This window comes from Pan troglodytes, chromosome 6 (genome assembly GCF_028858775.2).
Source record: "Pan troglodytes isolate AG18354 chromosome 6, NHGRI_mPanTro3-v2.0_pri, whole genome shotgun sequence".
In the NCBI taxonomy this organism is placed as follows: domain Eukaryota; kingdom Metazoa; phylum Chordata; class Mammalia; order Primates; family Hominidae; genus Pan; species Pan troglodytes.
In genome coordinates, this window is record NC_072404.2 from 51,694,895 (window position 1) to 51,714,233 (window position 19,339).

The 19,339-nt window shown below is 45.2% G+C and overlaps 1 protein-coding gene across 1 annotated transcript; it reads right to left on the reverse strand.

The window, feature by feature from the left end:
- Positions 1–8,674: 8,674 nt before the first annotated feature.
- On the reverse strand, positions 8,675–18,756 carry CCDC201 (coiled-coil domain containing 201). The gene is made up of 3 exons (XM_054687510.1): positions 18,739–18,756; positions 11,801–12,250; positions 8,675–8,936 (listed from the first exon to the last, which is right to left on the reverse strand). Exons 1-3 carry the CDS (start codon positions 18,754–18,756, stop codon positions 8,850–8,852), a joined length of 555 nt encoding a protein of 184 aa, XP_054543485.1. The 3' UTR covers positions 8,675–8,849.
- Between the last annotated feature and the right edge of the window lie 583 nt (positions 18,757–19,339).

Below are 19,339 nucleotides of genomic sequence, written 5' to 3' on the forward strand. Positions count from 1 at the left end.
ACGGAAAGAAGGAAGGAAGGGAGTGAGAGAGAGAGAGAAAAGGAAGAAAGAAAGAGAGAAGAAAGAAAGAAAGAAGAAAGAAAGAAGGAAGGAAAGAAAAGAAAAAGAAAATAACTGGATGACCTCGGACGGCTGCAGGTGACATTTCAAGCTGTGAGTTTGAAGAGTGTGGATGCTCCAGGCAACTGTTGGGTAACTCCGCCCTCTGGTGGCCATATATGGCTAAAGCGAGTACAAGTCCAGACTCACACCTGGAGGACAGGTGCCATCGCCTGAAAGCAACAGTAACCACGACAACAAGGCCAGGTGCAGAACCCAGGTCTCCCCTCATTATTAGAACCTGTGGAGAGATCATGAACGTATTCCCCGATAAGTTCATTTTCAGGGGTAAAAAAGCTCAACAATCTCCCACAGTGTCACTTCTCCCAGGAATATATGTATGTTGCCCTTGACAAACTGTTGCCCTTGACGAAGAAATGTACCAATTTCCAATGGCAGCATATTTAATTGAGGAAAGATCTCATTAACAGATGTAAGTGCAGGGTCTCAGCATCAGAATTTCCCTTCAGTGTTTTATTATAAAAACGTTTGGGGTGTGGGGCTTACACCTGTAATCCTAACACTTTGGGAGGCCGAGGTGGGAGGATCACTTGAGGACAGGAGTTTGAGACCAGCCTGGGTAATTAGCCAAATGCAGTGGAGCGCACTTGTAGTTTCAGCTTGGGAGGCTGAGAAGGGAGCGTCCCTTGAGCCCAGGAGTTGAGGCTGCAGTGAGCTAGGATCACATCACTGCACTCCAGCCCGGGAAACAGAGCAAGACCCTGTCTCTAAAAAATAAATGAATTAACACTTTTAAGAAATGTTCAAACTTAATGAAAAGTTGAAAGAATTTTGCAGTGAACATCCATACCCACCCCTGAAGTCTACAATTAACATTTCATTATGCTCAGTTTATCATATAATCTATTCAACTATCCATCCCTCAAACCATCCTATTTGGAGGCATTTCAAAATGAATTGTGGCATTAGTACATTTCACCCCTAAACACTTCAGCACACATAACAAGACTCTCATATTTATTTATAGTCCTTTTTTCTTTGGACATAAAATACGCATATAGGTCAGGCGCTGTGGCTCAAGCCTGTAATCCCAGCACTTTGGGAGGCCGAGGTGGGTGGATCCCTTGAGCTCAGGAGTTCAAGATCAGCCTGGGCAATATGGTGAAACCCCGTTTCTACTAAAAATACAAAAATTAGCTGGGTATGGTGGCACATGCCTGTAATCCCAGCTACTCGGGAGGCTGAGGTGGGAGAATCACTTGAACCCGGGAGGCAGAGGTTGAAGTGAGCTGAGATGGGCTGAAATCTGCTTCCTGGGAACACTTATCTTGTTGATTCAGCACCATGCACCACATGAAGTGAGTTCTGATTCCTCTTCCTTATGAAAGCTCTTAAACTGTCCAAAGATGGCCATTCTGTCCCTTTGAGTCACTTCATCTGATACAGAATCTCCAGTTTCTCTACCTGTTCATGCCCAGGCAAAGCTTCTAGCACTCAGCACTTCACTGGCTAGGCTTTCATGTTTGCAAGGGCGCTGACGCATCTCATCTTTCTATGTCAGCGGAAGAAAATAGACGGTTCAGAGCTGGCCTGCAGTGACAAAGAGGAACAAGGCCTGTTTGCGGTGGATATGATTGGATGGCCAGGACAGGAAGCCAGGACCTGGAAGGAGAGCAAACAAAATGAGTTTTTCAAAAAGCTAGATGACAGTGGAACCATGCAGAGATCAAAAACGGTGCAACAGGAAACTAGGAAAGCAGAAAACAGAAATAGTGTAATTTTGTAACATTAACAGGGGTAAGTAACATGACATTAGCGATATTTCACAGGGGATATTGGTCAGTCCCTGCAGCAAAATGTTTGAATGCCTTTTAATTGCAAAATTAATGCTTGCATACGTTTTCTTTGTTAAAAAATGAAAACAATTCAGGTAAGTCTAAAATGTCCCTGGTCCCTACTGTCCTTCCTTCCCTACCCAATTCCAGAAGTGTGTGTATGAGCAGGTGCATGGGTGAGCATTTGCATGTGTGTGTGTGTGTGTGTATATATGTGTGTGCATATATATCTATGCACATATATGTATATGTATACACATATATGTATATATGATGTACACATGTATACATACATGTGTATATGCATGTATATATACGCATGTATACATACATGTGTATATGCATGTATATATACACATGTATACATGCACCTGTGTATATATGCATATACATATATGTACACATACATATACATGCACATACACATGCATATGTGTACATAAATATATGTAGGTATGCATAGATAAGTGTGCATATACATATGTGCAAATACATATCTATATACACATATCTACGTACACATACATATCTATGTACACATATCTATGTATACATATATTTATGTATATATACATACACGTATATATCTATATGTGTGTATGCATATATATAGAGAGAGAGAAAGAGAGAGAATAGAGAGAGATTTATTGTAAGGAATTGGTAAGGAATAGGTATATATACATAGGTTTATGTATATATACATATGTGTATATATCTATATATATTTATGTGTGTGTATATATATAGAGGGGGGGGACAGAAAGAGAAAGAGAAGAGAGAGAGATTTATTGTAAGGAATTGGGTCACACAATTGTGGAAGCTGGCAAGTCCAAAATATGCAGGCAGGGTAACTCCAGCCATCAGTGTGGAGACCCAGGGAAGAAGTGATGTTGCACCCTGAGTCCAAAGAAAGCCTGGAGGCGTAATTCCTTCTTCCTTGGGGGAGGTCAGCCTTATTTCTTTTAAGGCCTTCAACTGATTAAGTGAGGCCCATCCCACTGTGGAGAGTAATCTGTTTTATTCAAAGTACACTGATCTAAATGTTAATCTTACCTAAATAATACCTTTACAAAAACATCTAAGATAGTATTCGGCCATGGCCTAGCCTTGCGATATTTAAAATTAACTGTCGCAATATGGAATGCATATAAACATTCCTATATAATTAAAATATGCTACATTTTGTGTGCATTATTTAAATGTTATTATAGCATACGACCTGCTTTTATCACTCAAAGTTATGATTAGAGTTCTTTCTTTAATAGGAAATAAAGGAATACCTCATTCTTTCTCAATGTTATGCTTAGAGGTATTTCCTTAAGAAGACATAAAGGAATACTTCATTCTCGCTTTCTACGTAGTATTCTGTTCTATGGCTATATCCTGATTTATTTAGCCATTACTCTAAAAATTGGCATTATATTATTCCCAGCTGGTGAGCTGCTTGATCATGAATTCAAGCAAACTTCTTGAATTCTTTTAAAATGGCGGTCAATATTCTGTTCCTGGGCATGCTCATGCCTGTGGCTCATGCCTGTAATCCCAGCACTTTGGGAGGCCAAGGTGTAAGGCTCACTTTAGGCCAGGAGTTTGAGACCGGACTAGGCAATGTGGTGAAATCCTGTTACTACAAAAAATACAAAAATTAGCTGGGCATGGTGGCATGCATCTGTAGTCCCAGCTACTGGGAGGCTGAGATTGGAGGATCGCTTGAGCTGAAGAGGTGAAGGCTGAAGTGAGCCATGTTCAGTGCACTGCACTTCAGCTTGGACACTGGAGTGAGAGAAAGGAAGGAAGGAAAGAAAGAAAGAAAGAACGAAGGAAGGAAGGAAAGGAAGGAAGGGAAGGAAGGAAGGGAAGGAAGGGGAAGAAAGAAAGATGAAAGAGAGAAAGAGAAAGAAAGAAAGAGAAAAAGAAAGATTTTCTTTTTCTAGTCTGGGTGACAGAGCAAGAATCTTTCTCAAAAAAAAAAAAAAAAAAGTCTCTCAGAGTTAGCTTGGCCCAACAGCCCAGGAATAATTAAGGGAAAGGCAAGATGGGGTGTGGGTTAGCTCACATCTCTTTCACCGTCATAATTTTCTCACTGATAGAATTTTCAGAAGCAGTTTCAGAATTGTCAGAGAAATACAGCTAAGCCAAAAACATATGAACATATATATGTTCAATGAAACTGTTAAATGCAAATTGAAAAGAATGATAGACCACAGACATCTTTCAATGTGCCAAATGTTTTTAAGTGTATTATGTTACAGGAAAGGGGTCCCAATCCAGACCCCAAGAGAGGGTTCTTAGATCTCATGCAAGAATTCAGGGCAAGTCCATATATTAAAGTGAAAGCAAGTGTATTAGGAAAGTAAAGGAATAAAAGAATGACTACTCCATAGATGGAGCAGCCTTGAGGGCTGATGGTTGCCTATTTTTATGGTTATTTCTTGATTATATGCTAACCAAGGGGTGAATTATTCATGCCTCTCCTTTCTAGACCAAATAGGGTAACTTCCTGACATTACCCTGACATTTGTAAGCTGTCATGGCGCTGGTGGGAGGGTAGCAGTGAGGACGACCAGAGGTCACTCTGGTGGTCATCTTGATTTTGGTGGGATTTGGCTGGCTTCTTTACCACAAACTGTTTTATAAGCAAGGTCTTCATGACCTGTATTCTGTGTTGACCTCCTGTTTTATCCTGCGACTTAGAATGTCTTAACTGTCTGGGAGTGCAGCCCAGTAGGTCTCAGCCTCATTTTACCCAGCTCCTATTTAAGATGGAGTTGCTCTGGTTTAAATGCCTCTGACCATAATGCTGGCAAAATGACAGTGAGGTCACACTTGGACACCGCTCCTGGGAGTTCATACTTCATTAATTGAAACATAACAAGGACCATAAAGCATTCACATCCTTTAACACAGTCAACTTCTGGATCCTATCTAACAAAATTGGTAGACACAAGTACAAGGTTTTTTTATGCAAAGGTTATCACTGGTATTTATAATGAGGAAAAATTGGGAATGGCGCTGGATAGAATTTTAAAGACACTCCTCTGTATTCCACGCCCCCAGTCTCCAGAAGCTGTGAGTGGGATGAGACACTACCACTTCCAACAGTGCGATAGGCTCTGTGATCTGGCACACCGGACCTCTCATGAGCCCTTAAAACAGAGAACTTTTGCTGGCAGCAGGAACGGCCAGTCAGAGGGATTCCAAACCTGAAAAGGTTTTGTTCAGCCCCTGGTGACTTGAAAGTTGAGGCAGCCAGGTGATGAGGAAGGCAGTGGCCTTCAGGATCTGGGAGCAGAGCAGCCCCCAGCTGACAGCCAGCAGGGGAACAGGGAGCAGACCTCAGTCCTACAACCACAAGCAACTGGATCCTGCCAACCTGAAGGAAGCTGGAGATGGATTCCTGCCCAGATTCTCCAGGTAAGAAGCCACCGTCTCACCTGGAGAGAGCCCAGGCAGGGACCCAGCTGAGCCACCAGGGCTGTGAGATAATGAATGGATATTGTGAGTGCTATTTGTGGTCATTTGTTATGTTGCCATAAAAAAATGCAACAGAAACACTAATAGAAAGTAATACACAATAGAAAACTGATATACAAGTTAGATGATTTAAACACATAACAGGTATGTCTTATAACGCAATGCTGGCAGTGCCCAGAAATCAGGTCTTTGAACCACATTTGGCTACAAGGAGGCAGAGGGGTTCAGGCATTGTGTGTAAATATATTTATTTTAGGGAAAAAGGGTTTGATTTCAATAAAGATGAGTTTGTGGGCATTTTAAGTTGAATAGAAACTGTACAAGAATGCACTTCCTTTCCTCATAGGTTTTGTCATGCGCGTCGTGTGAAGAGTCCACCAAACAAGCTTTGTGTGAGCAACAAGGCTGTTTATTTCACCTGGGTGCAGGCAGTCTGAGTTTGAAAAGAGAATCAGCAAATTGTGGTGGGATTATCATTAGTTCTTACAGGTTTTGGGATAGGCGGTGGAGTTAGGAGCAATGTTTTGTGGGCAGCGGGGGGATCTCACAAAGTACATTCTCAAGGGTGAGGAGAATTACAAAGAACCTTCTTAAGCGTGGGGGAGATTACAAAGAACCTTCTTAAGGGTAGGGGAGATAACAAAATACATTGATCAGTTAGGGTGGGGCAGAAACAAATCACAATGGTAGAATGTCATCAGTTAAGGCTATTTTCACTTCTTTTGTGGATCTTCAGTTGCTTCAGGCCATCTGATGTGTATGTGCATGTCATGGGATATGATGGCTTAGCTTGGGCTCAGGGGCCTGACAGGTTTCAAAACTGCATTTTCTGCAAAATACATGGGTTCGCATACACAGTGAGAGTTAAGATCTATTTTATCCCAAATAATTGCTGCAAGTTACATTATGCTTACCTCTAAGTGAGCATTGTTGGTGTTTTTACCAGGGCTATTGTTTAGCTGTTTATTATTTTCCTCAAAGATGATCATTTAGAAATCTTGCACTATGTCTAACATAAGCGGGCAGCACTCATTTCTCCGTGTCCCTCAGTCTGAGAATGCCCTGTCTCCCTTTCTAAGTTTCTCATCGTCTCCTGTCCCCAAGAATTTGGAAAGCTTTGTAGCAGCCAAACAGAGACTCAGTTCCATAGGCATGTCTAGGCGCTGGGGCAGCAAGACTTGTTCTGTCTTTAGCTGCTTCCTGTAGGTATCTTCCCATGGATGGAACATGTGATGTGCACCATTTGTGAAATCCAAGAGATTGCATTTTGAACACTTTAACTAGAGTGCCTATGGATAACTGCATATACTCCAAATATGTAAAAACATAGTAAGTACATTGTGCTAATATGTAGAAGATGCAATATGAATATCTAGGAAATCATCTTATATGTGAAAACATTCTTCTGAGTGCTGATAATTCCCAATCTTTCAAGGACACACTTCCCCAGAGTCACATTATTTTTCTTCCTCCAGGGACTCATTTTGAATTTGAATTTCATTCTTTGAAAAACGAGATAGAAACATAACTACATGCCTGAATCACTTTGCATCAAACACAGACCACGGGAATAGTTCTCATGAAAACAGTTTATTTTTAACAGTAAAGACTGGAAAGAATTACTCTGATGTATTTATCTCTATGGTGTGCAATATAGGCAGTTTTTTTCTGCTTCTTTGTACTCTAATTTGTAAAATAAACATTTTTTAAATCTGATAATTTTGTAACCCAATAATCTATAAGTTATAAAAAAAGAAAAAAGTAAACTTTTTAAATAGCTTATACAGGAGGAACTAGTTCATAAAACCTAGAAATGTTTAAACACACTACACAGTAAATAAATTTTTATCACTCATATAGAACATCCAATGAAATATGAAGTTACTGTCTAACTGCAGCCGCTATATCTAATCCCTCCTGTGAAGAATCTCATTCTCTGTTGGAAACCTCCAAAGAAATGTGGGTGTTTCCAGGAAGAACCCAATTATTGATCAGGAATATTTTCCACCCACCCTGTAGATCTAAACTTTTCACCTGTCTCTTAAAACTGAACATCCTAGACCTCACATGCCCTTAGAATCTATTATGTCCTATCTTTTAAGCCAGTCTGAGCCTATGTTTTAAGCCAGTCTCAGATTTCATCTAGGGGTTGCCCTTCTCACTTTGACTCCAGATGCCAGCCCACCTGTCCACACACTTGAAGGGAGGCAGTGTAGGACTAGGCTGGAAATGTGTGCATTCTTTTTAGGAAGTAAAAAGCAAGCTTTTTAGAGTGGATGATGCAAACATTTATATGAATAAACTCTAGCTCTGTATTTAGTAACCATAACATGTCCACACAAACAGGTCTTGCTGAGATGCCTGTACTTGGGAGAATTGATGCTGACTTTGGGTTAAACTGAAGCTACCTGGACATCTCTTTCTTCTTCCTTACAATATGTATTACCTTCATATTATTGATCACCTGGGTGGGACCCTGATGTTAAGCAGGGAGCACAGCATTGGAGAGTGTAGGGGGTTGGCCCATGCAACTGTTAAAGGTTAAGTTCCTCTAGCCCTTCACACTCAACAAACACAGCCAGCACTCTCAGATTTCCAGAATGCCTTCCAGGTGAGAATCACGGTTTTGGGGCTTTCCTAGAGTGGCATTTCAGGCTCACTAGGATACCTACCCTGCCCCTGATACCAGGTGTGGTGACTCCTGGAGACTTCTCAGCCATGCAGTGTGGGTGGACTGGCCTCTGAGTTCCTCTAAGCTTCCTTGCCTTTATCTGCAAACATCCTGGGATCCCACAGTCTGGTTTCTCCTACAGCCTATTGAGGAAGGAGGTAGGTACCCTCTAGGGGTGGGACTATGGGCACTCCCCTCCTCTCAAAACCTGGTCCCTCTCCACATAAGGGAAGGGAACATACATCCCTCACCATTGGTGCTCCACTGAGACCACCATAACCATAGGGTTGGAAACCCACCATCCAGTGCAGAGACTTTCTTTCCAGTTCCTGCTTCAGGCCTTCAATCCTGCTGTCTCAAATATGCTCATGGGGCATTGGCCCAACTCTTTCCTGAGAGGGCTGAGTGGCTACGGCCGCCCTCGCCTAGACATCAGCTCCACAGTCATTTCATCAGTCTGGGATGGGGTTTCCTCATGTTTCAGGTAAGGAACCTGAGGCTCAGACAAGCAGAGAGCTGTCCCCAAGGCCAGAGCTGGGCAGTGGAAAACCCAGGGCTCAAGTTACACACCATGCAGAGCCTTGTCTTCTTTAACCTGCCACCTCTGCTGACCCTCATCAATGTCAGTGCCTCCCAGAAACACATTTACAGTCTAAGCAACAGGATCTTCTCAAACCCGTTCTTCCCACCCCATGGAGAAGGGCAACAGCACTGGGGGCCAGCCCAAGGAGGGCACCATGTGGACGATGAAGCCAGCCCAAGGCAGGCAGCTCTAGAGCACCCTGCCTTCCTGTCCTGGCACCAAGCACTCAGTCATCTTCGATGGTGAGCTCATGCTGGGTGGCTTCCTCAATGTTCTGAAGCACGTAGATCTCCCACTGTCGCACTCGCTCCATCTGTTTAAAGGAAAGGCATCACCCCATAGCAGCATCCATCTTTACTGGAGACAAGCTCTTCTGCTGCAAAATGTGCTTTAGAAAATAAATGCCCACTCAAGGTCTGCAGCTGGCCCAGCCAGCCCTATACAATTCTGCCTGTGTGCTTCAAACATACTTCATATGGGGTACTGTGCCACCCAGAGGGCCCACTCTTGGTGTGGAGACAGACGAGTGTATAGGTGAATGGGGTAAGGTGCAGATGAAGTCTGTGTCTGACAAAGGAGGGGACAGGGACAAAAAGTGCCAGGGAAGGGGCAGACAGGCTGCGAGCATGGAGTAGACGAGCCTGCGTGGGAACAGGTGCATAGGTCAGTCTAGATGGGATTTTGTAACTGTGCTCTCTAGAGCCCCCTCTTCTAGGAGGGTGTTCAGGGCAGCTGCAGCAGGGAATGAAGGAGGCCCCCCCAGTTCAGCACAGGGAAGACGAGGATGGGTAAACTCCTGACGCTAAACACGATGCCAGGATGGAGTAGAGACTGGAACCTGGGGATTTTGGGTGACTGAGTCAGATCACGTGGAGTGTAGCTGGGGTCCGCTGGCCAACAATGGCAGGCCCACCATGGGTCAGTGGTCAGTGTCTTCCTAACGCCCTGAAAGTGTAAGACAGAAGCAAACCCACAGGACTGAGAATAAGGAATGAGAGTGGCCTCCAGAGGGCCAGCTGTAAGAGCAGAAGGCCTGAGCCAGAGCCAGCAGGAGCCACCAGGAGGCGTCCTGGAGCAGAGACAGAGTGGCCAAAGCTCTAAGCACCACTGCTGGCCAGCAGAGAGGGCCAGGCTGGGGTCTGCAAGATCCTGTGATCATCTGGTAGGAGGACCAGCGAATTCCCAGTGCCCCTCCCTACCCGAGGCGGGGGCTGCCTTCCTGGTGCCCGGTGTTTATGTCCGCCCACAGAGGGTGACCTCTAGGGAGGCTGCTGAGAGCTGAAGCTCTCAGAGGGCTGTGTGGTGCAGGCACTGCCTGTCCGGACTCCCAGAAACTCAGTTTGTCACAGCGACTGAGAAAGATGCAATAGCCTCTGATCCCACAGAGGGGCCTTGTGGGGATCCAGGCTCAGCTGGGGGCAGCTGGGATGCTCCATCGGGAGCATCCACAACATGCGTTCCACATGGGTTGTTCCCCACAAGCTCTACCCATAGTGAGAGCTTCAGGTCCCTTCTCACCTTCAGCTCCCAGAATACCCCAGCCAGTCCCACCTCTCCTGGCCGCAGGTGGGAACATTAACCCATGGGGATGCTGACTAGCAAGGGGTGGCAGATGTGGTGCAGTGAAGAAGCAGTTAACCCCCGGGTGACCCTTGGTGGACAGTTCCCACTCGGAACTCGGGGCTTTCCGTCAGCTCCCACCCAGCCCGGTGATGGCCCCCTCCAAATCGGGAGGCAGCAGCCAGGCACAGCCACAGGACAGCAGGGCATGGAAGAGAGGCTGGAAAACTCCACTGCAAAATCAGCACCCTCAGAAGGTGAGAGAAGACAGCAAGCAAGCCGGGGTAAAGAACATGAGGGAGTGTGGCAAGGAAGAAAATATCATCATGCAGTAACCTCGGAAGACAGAACTGAGCAACTCTCCTAAAAAGTAGAAGAAAGGGCTAAATAGCAAATAGAAAAGAAACTCAGAGAATCAATCAGGATGTCCAACATCCAACTGCAGAAGATCACAGACAGAGAAAGAACACAGAGCCCAAGTTTAGGAAGGAAAAGTACGGGAAGGTCTTCCAGAGTCAGATGGGCCCAGGGAGTGTCCCGCAGCTGAGCAAGACTACTCACCCCAAAATGAAACTCAGCATCACCAAGAACCACAAAAGGGACCTGGAGAGGCTTGGGCAGGTGGGAGTCAGGGACAGGGGCACACAGGGCCTTCCAGTTCTGAGAAAGGGCTCCAAGACTGCTGGCCGGAAAAGTGCCCCTTCTCAGGAAGCTACTAGAACAAGGCCAGAGGATAAACCAGGAAATGGGCGAGGAGGCAGAATTCTGCCAGGAGAGGGCCAGGGCACCTCCCAACTGGCTGCTACCCTGGGGATCAGAGCCCTTGCAATCCTCTTCTCACTGGGTCCTTTCAGCTTCACAGCATCTCCAATTAGCAAAGGAAGAAGATGGCCTCTGAGAGTAAAAAGTAGGTCTGAGACAGTGTGTGCCCTGCTGGTTCTCCAGCTGTGGCAAGGGCCTGCAAACCTGGCTATGGTGAAGGTGGGACATCCCTGTCACAATGGTCCGTGGAAAGACACCAGAGCCACCCTAGCCAGGTCCTTAGAAATGCAGGAGTGCTCCAGGAATGTAACAGCTCCCTCTTCAAAGCATAGGAAGATGCCAAGAGACTCAGCACAGCCAGGCAGATTTTTACTAGAATAGGCTGTTTTCTGCTATTCTGTAACAAAATGACATATCAGACCTTCCCTGTCACCCCAACATGTCTGCAAAGCCCCAAAGCTGAAAGATTCATCACCCAGACTCCTGTGAGCTAAAGAGCAATGACAAAGCAGCCAGCCAGCGGCAGCCTGGGTCTGGATGCCAGACCATGAGGCCAGGAAGCTCATGTTCACCATAGGCAGCATCAGTCACGGGGGCCTTCAGAGCAGAGAGCTGTCTTGGGACAGGGCAGCAGCAGGTGTCAGAAAGGCTGGACAGCCTTGATCCTGTCCCATGTGACCTCATGTGCAGAGTAAGGGTGTGTTGGCCCCCAATGCCACGCCATGGGAGCATTAATTGGGGGAAGGAGGGTGTTGAGTGCTCCATGTCCCAAGCAGTGCTCACTCTCCTAATCTTCCACAGGGACCCAGAACTCCTGGGGGAAAGGGATGGGGCAGGGACAGGGTTAATGCATACCGCAGCTGCCCGCTTCTTCGGGTCTCGTCTCTTCCTCCCTGTTGTGTTCAGGATCCCAGGCAATCCAGGGTTTTGTGGCCAGCTCTTTGCCCGGAGGGACTCTTGCTGCTGCTGCTGCTGCCGCTGCCGCTGGGTTAAGGAGGCTGATGTGGGCGGCTCCTCCCCAGGAGCTGAGAGATCCAAGCTGGACTCCTTGGAGGCCCAGAGAGTAGAAAGCCTCCTTTTCCTAACAGTGGCTGGAGGGCTGACCCCTGCTGGGTGGGATGCAAGGTCCTGAGAGAAGTGTGCAGGCATTGGGGACCCACTGAGATAGGAGGCACCTCCCGATGGCCTTGGGCTCCAACCCAGGGCTGCCTCCTCAGGGGTGCTGTGTTTCAGGGGCTTTCTCAAGGTGGGGCTCCTGATTGCTAGAGAGGGGCTCTCATCCTCAGAGGAGCTCAATCCTAGATCCTGCAAAGTAAAAACAGAGTTTTGAGTCCTAGAAAGTCTTGAGGAGCCTTGAGACAGGCACTAAACTCTGACCCCAGGCACATTCTTATTTAAGCATGATGGCCCCATGAGGCAGACCTAAGTTGTCGCCCAGAGAGGGGAGTGTGCAGAACCCAGGGGCAGAACTGCAGGCCCTGAGATGGAACCCTGAACAGGGCTAGACCACGCCCCTCTGTGCTTGCCTTTTCATGGATGTAATTATTGTCAAAACAGTAAGCATTGTCAGAGATGTATTTTTCAAGAATAGGATTGAAGCATAGATAACATTCAGGTAACCATATTTTTCCACCAAGAAAAATCTGTAAGGCATTGTCAATGAAATCATCCTGACTTGTAGACTCACAACATAAAAAGGCAAAACTGTTGACAAACATTGTAGTATTTTATGAACAGGTGAAGCACACTGGGCAGGTGGCTTGCAGTAGGTGCTGTGTGCCCTGGAGGTAACATCCTAACCCCGAGCCCCAGGATGGACTGTAACAATTCCATCACAGCCAATGTTTTCTTCCAAAAGAATGCCTTAAGTGAATCATGCTCCTGCACTCACACCCTTTTCTCAGATCCTGATGAGCTATACCCAGCAAGCACATTTGTGTTCACCATAAGGTATGTGCCTCGGCAGTGCCCCTTGAAGTCTGTCCATGTTAAAGTGACCTGACAGCAGATTGAGTTGTCCAATTGCTTTGTAATGATCTCTTGGTGTCTCAGACACACACATGCATGCTCCTAACTGGTATCTCCGCACATCTGGCCGATTTACTACCAATGGAGGTAACTGCCAAAGCAATATCAGATTTTTCATTTTATGTTTAATCCCACTTGAATGGAACAATTTCCTGCATTTATTTTTTGGTAGTAGGAGTAACAGTGCCCAGTTACAATGTCTGCTGCAGGCAATGACATCCTAAATCAATTAAGGAAGCCACTGTCATTCAGGGTGTAGAAAAAACTGGAACTTTTCTAAAAGAAAAGAATGTTAAAAATGGAATGATTTTAACATTTCCTGATGCATGCCTGCCAATACTGTATAATTAGCAAGTGCATGTCCATTGCCTGGACAGAGCCAGCAATCACAAGAATGCAGAATGTACCTAGGAGAGACTCAAAAAAGCACATCAGCATTCCTGAAAACAGGTCCACTCCAGTCTAAGGTGAAACCCTGAGGGCTGCACCTAGGAGTCCGCCTGCTCAGGACTGGCTTGCAGCTTCTTCCCAGGCTGATAACTGTGTCATAAGTTCAAGGACGTCACCACTTTGCTAAATTATTGTATGCATTTGTACACAGAGAGGATTATCTGGTAGTTAATTTTGGGGGAGGCACAGCTAGAAACCATTTTAATGATGGTGAAGTAATAGAGAGCTAAGTTTCTCTTAGAACAAAGAGATAGATGAGTACTTGCTTTAAACCTGAGATGGATTAGGAATATTCATTCAAAGTGGTGGGAAAGTATATTAGTTATTTACTGGGTAACAAATACACCAAAACATAGTGGCTTAAAACAGACATCTGTAATTGTAATGTCTATGGGTCAGGAATTTGGGAGCAGCCTCTCTGGGCAGTTCTGGCTTGGGGTCTCCCATGAGGCTGTCATTGAGGTATTGGCTTCATTCATCTGAAGGCTTGACTGGGGATGGAGGTTCTATGCCAAGGTTGCTCACTACCCACATGCCCTGCAATTTGGTGCTAGCTATTGGTGGGAGGCCTCAGTTTATTTCTGCCTGGCCTCTCCAGGGGCTAGTTGAGTGTCCTCCAGATACAGAATAGTCTTCTCCAAGGAGAGTAGGCCAAAAGAGCACAGCATGGAGGCTGCAATGTCTTTGTATAATCTAACTTCAGAAGTCACACTCCTTCATTTCTGCAAAACCTATTGCTTGCACCAGTCAGTTTTCTTCAGTGTGGGAGAACCCCACAAAGGTATGACTACCAAATTGTGAAGGTCACCGATGGCCATCTTAGGGACTGGCTGACATAGAAGAGATAGTGAAAATTGCATTTAAGGAGAAGCCACAGTCCCTGGTCTGTGGCTTCTCCCACCTCATCCCCAATGTGAGGCCTCAGGACTCCCCTCACTCTTCAGAGCACAGATGGCTGGACAAGAATGGAAAGAGTCTTATATCATCCTAGGAGATGAGCCCTGTATTTTTCAAAGCCAGCACTCTGACATGGTTTTTGCATCCACTCTGGGGAGGACCCTTCCTCAACCACTCTGCCCTCAGCTTTCAGGGGAAGGGGCTGTAGCACTTAAACACAGCTCTCATTTTCTAAGTGAATTCCTCTTGTTAAAGTCAAACAATATAGAAACAAACAAGTTATACTAGAAAGTCCAGTTGAAAGTCCAGTCTTAACCTTTCTCTAGTCCTTCTCCCTCTAGGTAGTTTCCTTTAGCACTGTGTTACCTCTCCTTCCAGCATATTTCCATGTAAGCAAATATGACACATGCATTCCACATATAAAGGAAAAAACTTAGGTATCTGCATAAATGGAATCATAATACACGTTGTTACATAGTTTTCCACATCCTTGACGATTTCTCATGTCACTGACTCTTTTGAACAAAACATGCACAATAGAATATTTGGATGTGGCATAATGAGATAGTATAGAAAGAGCTCTGTGTTTCACTTCCCACCAAGGCCTTAGAATGAGGCCAGGGCAGAAGAGGTTTGAAAAAAGATGTGGTCTAAGGAAGGTTCTTCTTGGAACCATCTATTCAGTAGAGTGTGCTGGAACATTAAAATCTGTTCTCATTGATTTCTTATGATTCTTATGAGGTAAGTATGATTGTAGTCAGGTCACCAGAGGAAATATTCAAACCCAGATGGCTTATTGGCCTGAAACAGAAGCCGCAACAATGAGGTGTGAACTAGAGTTGGTGAAACCAAGGCTTACCCAGGAGCAACTGTTCTGTGGAGGTCTGGCTTCACATCCCAAACCCCTCAGTCTTGGCCGGAAAGGAGGGAGGGAGTGCCTCCTCCTTTTGGGATGATGAGCTGATCATGACCACTTACAGAGCTTCTACTGTGTTGCCCTTGGAGTATGTTTATTTTGTACATCGTTTCCTTCAGCAAAGCCCTTAAAACTGGATTTGTGTGAACTCCAAATAACCTGAAGGATAGGATTTACTCCACAGCATGAGTCAGCATCAGAAACTGCCAAGCTGCTTTCCAACCTGCCTGCACCATGTTTCTATCCCACCAACCAGCATCCCGTACATTGCTGGTGGGTTGGAAGAATAGTACAGGCAAGTTGGAAAACTGCTACTTTCCAGTTTATTTGCTCCACATTTTTTTTTTTTGAGACAGAGTCTCGCTCTGTCACCCAGGTTGGAGTGCAGTGGTGCAATCTCAGCTCACTGCAACCTCTGCCTCTTGGATTCAAGCGATTCTCCTGCCCAGCTTCCAGAGTAGCTGGGATTACAAGCATGTGCCACCATGTCCAGCTAATTTTTGTATTTTTATTAGAAATGGGGTTTTGCCATGTTGGCCAGGCTGGTCTCGAACAGATGACCTCAGGTGATCCACGCGCCTCGGCCTCCCAAATTGCTAGGATTATAGGCGTGAGCCACCGCAGCCAGCAGTTGCTCCACATTCTTACCCACATTTGGCACTGCCAATTTTTAATTTTTAAAAAAGTTTTCTGACAGTCTAGTAGTGCATCTCATTTGCACAAGCAGCATCTTACTTGCATAGTGGTTTTGATTTGCATTTCTGTAATGAGTAAAGAAGTTGAACATCTTTCCATGTATTTATTTACCATCGATATGACTCCTTTGGTAAGCTGAAAGAACTAGAAGCCAAATATATTTGTCATGTTAATAAAGGCAAACAATAAACTCACCTATTAAAACACTGAGATTAGATTAGAAAGCAAAATCCAACTACACATTGCATATAGTGAGACATACCTAAGACAAAGTACTGTAGAAAGCTTCAAAGTAGAATTATGGGCAAAGTAATGCCACAGAAATGCAAATGAAAAAATGTGGACATCAATATTTATATTGGAAAAGGTTGAATTTATGGCAAAATACACGAAACAAGACCAAAACTGGAAGTACAGTGTAATAAAACCAAAAACCAAAATGCATAGCTGTTATGATTACAACAGACAATACAGCATCAACATTCATAGAGTGAACTCCTAGGAAAAAAATACAGAAAATCAGAAATAAAGTAGTAACTGAGACTGATTCACCTTTTTAAGCCCATGCTAGATCACGGGGCGGGCGGGTGGGGGAACAAACCAACAACAACAAAAAAACCAACAACAACAAAATCAAAATCCCATAGAAGATTATCTTGTTACTTGGAGAATAATCAGCACTGGAAAGACTTTAAATTCTTCAACTTCAAAAAAGAGATTGAGATCTCAGAGTAAAGTTAAGAAATGGGGGTGAGAAGACAGACTGGGACTTTTATCAAACAGAAACTGCAAGGTAACATAAGTATATTTTTATTAACAGAAACTACTTTTAACTAATCTATTTATAAAAGTGATCTAAAAATCAGTACTTAAATGTTGACAATTTGATGTTTTCTGATAAAATATTGTAATATATTAAAAGCTTACAGAGAAAACAATTTAGTATGTTTTACAAATATATGCCCAGAACAGATGACCCAGACATGCATAGGAGGATGTCATGTGGCAGAAGGTACATCTCAAATGATTAGAGAAGAATGTGTTTTTGTTCTCTTTCATCACATCTTCTTCTGGCTGGTTGGCCACTTGGGAAAAAAATAACAACAGCAAAGCCAAGTCCCTATAACTCATGGCTTACACTAAAATAAATGACAAGGAATCTAAAATTTTAAAAATTCATAAATTACCAGAAAAAAAAAACAAAAAAATTAAAAATCTGAAACAAAGTCGGGTTCTTATATCACATTGTTCACCAAGATAACTCCAAGTGGATTAAAGACTTACATGTAGAAAAGAAAGCCGTAAGAGTATTAGAAGGAACTATCAGTGCATTATCTATAAACTTATGTAAGGCTTTGCTATGACTTACAACATAGAGGCCATAAAAGCACTAGACTACATATAAACTTATAAAAACTTCTACAATAAAAAGGAAAGAAAAAAGATACACCAATGCAAAGACAAAAGATGAACCACAATTTCTATAGAAGATAAACAAGCAGTGAATCTTCCTATTTAGAAAAACATCCAACAACCTGATGGATAAATCCACAAAGTTTCTTAGCAGTTCATAGAAACTGGTCCTTCAGTATACACATGCTGAACCTCATTCTCAGTAATAAAAATGCAGATCAAAATGAAACCAAATTCCCATTTGGTTTTATCTATCGGACTTCAAAAATTTAGAAGTATGAAAACTTTAGACAACACAGAGAGGAAACTGGAACATCTTCTATGGAAGGCAGTTTGGAAACTGGAACATCTTCTATGGAAGGCAATTTGGTAGCACTCAAATTTGTAAGTTAGTATTCTATTTGGACACCAACTCCCCTTCCAGAGAGTTACTCTATAGAAGGATATTCGAAGCAGCTAAAAACAATGTTTCCTTATGGTGGGGAAAGGGCTGGAGGACAGCAGTGGTCACTGTGCCTCTTATGCTTTTGAAATTTTATGCTCTTATACTTTTGATCACTTTTGAAACCACAGGCATGCATTTTCTATTTATAAATAAAAAATAGAAAAAGAATCCCTACTTCTCTGACGAAGAAGCCCAGGCACGGGAAACTAGGAATGGGGTGCCCCGGGCTGCTGGGTTGGGAGAGGGAGTTACTTCTCCATCCAGCAGGCGGAGCTGTAGGCTCCAGAGCTGTATGCAACGCAGGGTGCTAAGGACAGGTTTTAACTTCAGGTGGGATTGTGATCTACTTCTGCAGGATGGCATTTACTTTTGCATCTAGAGCATGAGGTGTCCTGTCACTGTGCCCTGGGGCTGCTGGTCCCCTTGGTGGCCTGGCTTTCTCTAAGGGCTGTGGCTAAGGTGGTTCTTAATGCTGAGGTTCCAAAGGCCTCATGAGACAGGCCAGGGGAGGAGATGGAGGAGGACCATTGCCCAGTGTCTCAGGACAATGCCTGACCCCACCTGATGTCAGTGAGATTGTGCATGGGCTCTGGGGAATCTGGAGGGCCTGGGACACACCTGGGGCCTCAGAGCCCAGGCTGGGGAGATGTGGAAGCCCAGGGGCTCTGTCAGAAGATCTCTCCTGCAGGCCATGTCGTGGGCATCAAGAGGAGACTCTGGGCAAGGCTCCCGAGGACCCCAGGGTGTTAGTGCCCGGCCTGCCCAACCCACAGGCCGCCAGGACCAGGCCACAGCTTTGTGCTAGCTCAGGACAGGGCCAGGCCTAAGGCCAGTCCTCAACCAACCTCTTGCTCGGGCAGCCTTGAGGGCCCTTCCTTCCTACCCACCCGCCACCTCTTACTGTATTCAGCTAGATCTCATTCCCAGGCTGCACCCCTCCCCACCTACCTGCACCCCAGGCTCCATCCTGCTTTGCCTCTGGGGCTGGCTTCCAAGTGGGCAGTTGCAGTGCCCACCCTGTGGCCCTCAGCACCAAGAAATACCTGCTGTGTCCCCACTTAGGCCCCGGTAGGTATGCAGGAGCCCACCCGAGCCCGAGTTAGCCTGATGGCCACGCCATTGCGCAGGTGTGGGGCAGGTTTCCCTCGCCCTCTAGGCCTTCCCCTTGTTGGTTTCTGTTGTGTGCACCTGAGCCTGTGGGAAGTGAAGGCTGGCTGGGCACTTGTGCCCTGCCCCCCACCCCCCAGCAACAAGCCACCTGTGCCAAATACTGTTTGATGTGCATCACAACCACCTACGGGAATGGAGTTGGGGTGGTAACCCCAACTCAATCCACAAGGCAACTGGAAAAAAAAAAACACGTTTCCATGTCAAGAAAAGAGGACCCACAACCACTGGACTACAAGGTATGTTTCTCTGCAGAAGACTCCCTACCAGTCAGTCCTTCATTGAGTGCTTCTGAAACTTGAGCTGCTCAGAACCTCCTGGAGGGCTTGTTAGAGCCCAGAGCGCTGGGCCAGCCTCAGTTCCTGATTGGGCAGGCCTGGGC